Genomic DNA, 6,443 nt, shown 5'->3' with positions numbered 1-6,443 from the left:
CGATGCCAACTGCAGATCAACATTTACCGAAAAAGAAGATTTTTACCTTATTTAGACTTGTACTAGGACTGAAACTCCGCTACTATATAAATGGGAGAACTTTTTCGTTTTAAACCACCGTTGGCACACATGTATAGCAATAAAGTTCATTTTTATCTTCTAATTGTTGTTCAAAGTGTTCTTTAGTTTTCCTTTTCTTTAGTTACAACCGAGCCCGTATCGAGGTCTTGATCGGAGCCAGTCAAATCAAAGTCAGGTTTAATTGTTCCATCACGTTTGGTTTGATCATTTTGTATCTCTTTAATTTGATTATTTGTTGTTCTTAGATCATTCGTGTTAAATTAAATCACGTATCCACTAAACCGCGAACAAATTTAATTGTTACTCATTTTAAGGATAAACAAACGTCACTTTAGTATTTGTACCTAGATATATTGACGAAAATCTACTCTGAATCAGCACCTTCATGCCTCAAATCGTTTTTTCACACACAAAACATTAAAACACTATCTTATCTTTTATTATTAATTGTTACTACCTCTTAAATAGGAGTATTAATTATCCTTTTTTAGTACTTTCATCTCTAATATTTCCAACAGGATAATATTGTTGTGTTACGTACGCTTATAAGTTATTGTGAATAAAAGAATATTGGATATAATATTGATGATGTTATGCTTGTAATTGTGTAATGTTAATATGTTATACTAATGTTTAGAGTAACTTACTATGTTAAAAAAGGGTAATTGCATGTAATTAAGTGGCAACATATTGTATGTTCAAGGAATCAATAACTGTAAATTTTGAATCAAACGTGAACTGTTTTCCCGCAAGCATTTCATCGGAAAGTCATTATATAAATCAATGAACTAAAAATTTCTTAACTTCATTAAAATACATTTCCACAAAATAGGTTAAAGCTAAAGATGAATATAAATTAAAAACTTCCTAAACTTATTCAACTAAGAAGCATTAAGAAACAAGATTGAGATCAATTCTGTAACTCTAGTAATTATCATTTCCTAGTTTAAGAACGGTCGCAGGTTCAAGCGATGGAAACAAATATATCTTGCTGAAATTATAAAGTAAGATTGCGTACAGTTAGACCAACATGGTCATTCCTTTTCAGAGTACCCTGCACATAACATAACCTTATAACATTGACACTGTTTTTTTCCCCCTATGTTATCAAAGGAACATCAAACAAACTCCTTAATGAAATTAATAATAGCAGCAGCTCTTCGACTATCAACAACATCAATTCCATGAAATCCAACATCATCAAACCTAGCTTCAACCACAACTCCTTCCTTAACTAACATTTGCACAAAATCTTGTTGCCTATCAACCAAAGGATCACCTCCAAATCCAATCACCAAACATCTTCCAAGATTCTTAATCTTGTCCCTATAAGGTCCATCTGCTATTGGATTACAAAACCTATGATCCCTATCTGTCCCTTGTGGCAATGCTAAATCCCAAAGAACATCAATTACCGGTAAAGGAAAGAATGTATCTGTAGCCAACCTCATTTCAGATTTTGTCCTCATTTTACCTCCGAAAAGGGGTTGGTTCATTATAATTCCATTGATACGTAATGGCTCTATTTTTCGATCAAGAAGTTTAAGTGCAGAGTTAAAAGCAATGTTTCCTCCACAACTTACACCATAAAGGTAACACCTTGAGAAATCTCCATAATCCCTTAGCCATTTCTCACCATTAACACGATCCAATTGGTTCTTGATCCAAAGAACTGTTTCAACTGCGTCATAATACGGTGCAGGGAGTTTATTTTCGGGTGCAAGACGATATTCTACGGACACAACTATGGCTGGGATCTCACTAGAGAGCTGGTTACAACTTTCATGGATCATAGTATTTGCTATGCTGAAATGAATCCACCCTCCTGCATTGACATATAAAGTCTCTATTCAATCACATTGTGTTTAATATAATGCAACAACAACAACAGCATACCCATTATAATTCCACAAGTGGGGTCTGATAGGGTAGTATGTACGAGGCAGATTTACGGGGGCGAAATTTCGCCAAAAAATTACACTGGATAAATAAGGCAAATTCCGTTTTGTATCTCTATATATTATATTTTGAATTCACTTGACACAGCCCAAAAGCATAGCTCAGTAATCAAGGACGTTCAAAACCTTTGTGAAGTCGCCCACACTCTCTTTTAATTTTTTAACTTTTTCTTTTATGAACCCCTTAGCGACTATCCTGCCTCCGCCACTATGTACACATACCTTACTCCTACCTTGTGCAAGGAAAGAGGTTATTTCTGATACAGTCTCGGCCCAAGAAAAATAATTCTCAGCAGGTTTGAAAAAGAAGTGTTTAATTTAAGAAAAAATGACACTGTATAGCCACTCTCAAACTAATAGCCGAAAAGGTGATAACTTGATTTTCCAAATTTTATACTCTTTTTCGGCTAGCAAATATAAATAATTTATAGCGTGGGCCAAAAGTGATAATACCCCTTAATATAATGCAAAGAAGAACTAAAATCGACAAGAAGCATATTAGTAAAATTCTGACATGATTTAAAATAAAAAATACTAACATAACGAGATGTGCACCAACCTGCATGGAAGTAAATTATGATGGGAAGTTTTGCGACGGATTTATCATTGGAAGGCAATTTACTTGGACGATAAAGTCTGATCCAAGTTTTCTTGTCTGCATTTAAAGTGATATCTTTACTAACAACGGATTGGCCAGGGAGATGTCCTTTATCACCAGTGGCTTGTGTTGTAGGAAAATCAAAGAGACGAGTTAAAGTTCCATCTTTATTCAGCAACACATTGAGGTGGTCGTAAGGATCAAATTTTGACATGGTTACGAAAGATAAAAAAAATTGGCAATATTTAGGTAAAGGGGAGACTGAATTATGAGTGTTAATTTGTATCAGCTCGATGCAACCAAGAATAATAATTAAATTGTGCAAAAAGTTGGAGTATATTTTTGTCATAATAGGGTTGTGAGAAATACAGGTCTAGCCTTAACCCTCGGACAAGTTTGAGCTTGTAACACGAAAAGTGGATTTTGGTTGTAAAATACATGCATGTTAGTTTTACATTTGACGACTTCTTCTTTATGTTCCTAGTAATTTGGTAGATTTTTTTTTTTTTTTTTTTTTTTAAAACCGTTTTCTTATCCTTTCATTATGAACATATATGTCGCTATATATATGTACACGTGCAAATTTGAGTTGGGTGAGTGTGTTTTTAGTGATGCTTAATTTATCTTGACCTAACTCATATTTATCTAAGAAAATGTCTGATAGCTTGACCCATGATCAATTTATTAATTTAATGCATTTTACTCACTAGCAATTTGAATTTTAAACAGTAAAAAGGTAATCAGACTTGATTTGAGTGGTGCATTTTGGATTGTAAATTCTCCCACCACGTAATAAAAGGAGGGAATATATGCCATTTTACCATCCTGTCACAGAAATTTGTAGGGCAATTATATTATTTCTTATTCAACGAACTAATATTCTGTAGACATGATGGTAATACCTAAAGTTAGTAATAATGAATCATCACAAAGCGGCAAATGATTATGACAGTACTCCACTAAAAGATAGAGACACTTCACTTACTATCCTTAAAAAAGTACCAATTGAATAAGAAATGCACATATTAAATGGTACAATAGGTTTTTCCAACTTTTTATCAGGTTCTCAAAATCAAGGGTCATAGTTGGGCTTCTGCTGCGCAAGTCCACTGGGCTCCTGTAAAAGTTAAGCCCATATAACTTTGAAGCCTGTCAATTGCGCCTTAGACGAAGCCCATTAAACTTCATGCCTATTAACATTAGACTAAAAACCGCCATCTTACTTTTATGAGAAGAGATACTTCAATGGTGTTAAGTATTTTCTATTTGTCAATTAAATTTCTATAAATTTAGTACAAAAAATAAAAATAAAAAGGGATTTACGTAATTTAACGTTACTCCATCTCAACAAAGTTCTATGCTTAGCCAAGAATGGATGCAGTCCGGACTCTTTTGCTGATTTAAACTTGTACTATTATTCGCCTGTATTTGCTATTTCAGTTTTTAATAGAGATGGGATAGGCACTGCGTGGCCTAGACAAATCTCATGTTGTAATGACTACTAAGTTTATGTTATGAATAAATGTCTCTAATTACCAAAAAAAAAAAAATTTATCGTACCCTTTTCTTAATCTTACCTTGTTCTGATCTTAAAGCAAACTATTAGAGCTTATTATAAACTTTTAATTTTAGTGTCACGCGGTGAAAATAATACGTTATTTAACAGAATTAAATTACTAGCAAATGAAGATGTTGTTGTTTTAATGATTCTTTAGGGTCATAACCTTCAAAACAAGTTTTATTTTGTAAATTTTTATTATACAAAGGAGGAAGTGGAAGGAAAAATGAGGGAGCCTTGTAAAGTGAGGAATGTCTATCTTTCTGCACTTATTTTGGGCATACAAAATCACACAGACAAATTTCTTTATTTTCTATGACGGATTCAGAATTAACACTGTGAGTTTTGAACTGAGGGGTTAGCATTCGACTGAAGCACTAAATTTTATACAACTCATGGTTATATTAACACTATTTTCCTCCAACCAAAAAAGAGAAAAAGAAAAAGGAGTTAGATGATTATGTATTATAATACTACATGCATTCTACTTTTTCTATATAACATTAGATTACAACATGTTTTCCCGATAACTTGGTGTCAAATATTCCTTCATAAAAAAATAATTAAAAAAAGCTCTTCAGATGAAGGAATAGATCACTTGACCAAATCTACTTTTTAAAAGGTCATAAAGTCGTTCTAAGAAAATAATCATGATTAGCATTACTTTCAAACTACTAGTAGTCCTGTTACCTCTACTTTGACTCCTTTAATTATTCAGTACCCTTTTATTAATTTAATAATTAGATATTCTTTACACTAAATAATAGGGCTTTTCTTCTTAAAGCTACATAAACAAACTGATTTTACAATCAACACCATGCCACCATGCTGTATGTCGGGGTGACATCCTGTCATTTAAAACACAATTTCTTTCCAGGAATTTGGTAGTTTCTTATATTCTTTTAGTCTAAATAAAACCAAAAATACCTTAAATTAGACTACATTCAATTTTACTATAATATATATAGTCCTTAGTTTTATGTTTCCTAGGTTTTGACCACACGAGTGAGAATCAAACCTTTAGCCATTACATAAAAGGAAGAAAACTTGTAGGCCCATGACAATATATAGCATCATCCAAATACGATCGATTAACTATTATTATTTGCTTTTTTGACCACAAAAGAAAGAGAAAAACATATAAGAGAAACCATGTTTAGGTTTTAGAAATTAAACTTTTATAAGAAATTAACTGTATGGATGTTGTGACTTGCATGAAGGGTTAACCACTTTTATCAATATAGTGGATATTCAAAGTTCGATTTTTAGCTAGTTTGAGTTTAAGACTGCAATGATTTTATGATTTTATTTTCTTACTAATATTACTTTTTATTATTTTTGGTACTGCTATATTGTGTATTATTAACACACAATATAAAACAAATTCTTTTTACTAAACAGTAAACACTGTTGGATGACCCTTACTTAATTAATAGTGCCTCTACCACTGCCTAAAAATGAAACTACTTTTCTGGTGCCAATATTATGAAGGGTAATCCGAAAAAACTAAATGAAGATTATTAATATAATATAGGAAGGTGGCAGCTGTCCGACAAAATATAAAATCAAAATCTCAAACCATCAAATAACGACATTTTCTTTACTTAGAAAGGACGTTAAGGCAATATACTTAGTTACAAATTAAACAGACAGGGGATGCACCACATCTTTGAAATTGTTAGTTTCTAGATTCTGAGTAGTTAAGGTCATACCATTTTTCTTCTCGATGAAATTTTGTCCAATTTCCAAATCTGATATTCTATTAAAATATTTTTTTTTCTCATTGGTCAAAGGTTCAAGGTACAACAATCTTCTGCCTCAAATTTTTTTCCCAACAAAATTCTTTTTTCCAGTAAAGTCAAACCTCTCTATAACAGCCTCATTTGTTCCGAATATTTTTGGATGTTATAGTGAAGTGCTGTTATATAGAACATATATTATAGGCCAAATACATAAACAGCCACCTAAAGTTGCCACGTTTTTACACTTAGACACCTCAACTAAGGTTGTTTCCTATTGAACACTTAATGTTAGTGGGAAGTGTGTCTATTGAACACAAATGAGTGACATGGCACGGTGAGTGTATTCCACCCATTTTAAGCGCGTGAAATGCCTTTGAAATTGATTAGTTGTTTCTTTTTTTAAAATTCTTTTTCTCTGTTTTCATGTTTTACTCTATTTTCTATTTTTTGTCTTTCTTGTTTCCGTTTTTATTTTTACTTTTTTTGGTGAGGGGGGGGGGGGGGGG

At 32.3% G+C, this 6,443-nt stretch overlaps 1 protein-coding gene across 1 annotated transcript; it reads right to left on the bottom strand.

Annotated features, from left to right (window-relative positions):
* Positions 1-985: 985 nt before the first annotated feature.
* Positions 986-2,979, bottom strand: LOC109206242 (probable carboxylesterase 9). Its single transcript, XM_019369055.1, has 2 exons — positions 2,599-2,979; positions 986-1,906 (listed from the first exon to the last, which is right to left on the bottom strand). Exons 1-2 carry the CDS (start codon positions 2,849-2,851, stop codon positions 1,200-1,202), a joined length of 960 nt encoding a protein of 319 aa, XP_019224600.1. The 5' UTR covers positions 2,852-2,979; the 3' UTR covers positions 986-1,199.
* Positions 2,980-6,443: the final 3,464 nt, after the last annotated feature.

This window comes from Nicotiana attenuata, unplaced genomic scaffold, assembly GCF_001879085.1.
Source record: "Nicotiana attenuata strain UT unplaced genomic scaffold, NIATTr2, whole genome shotgun sequence".
NCBI classification, from domain to species: domain Eukaryota; kingdom Viridiplantae; phylum Streptophyta; class Magnoliopsida; order Solanales; family Solanaceae; genus Nicotiana; species Nicotiana attenuata.
The sequence above is the reverse complement of the archived record's forward strand: the minus strand, read 5'-3'. Positions and strand labels throughout refer to the sequence as shown.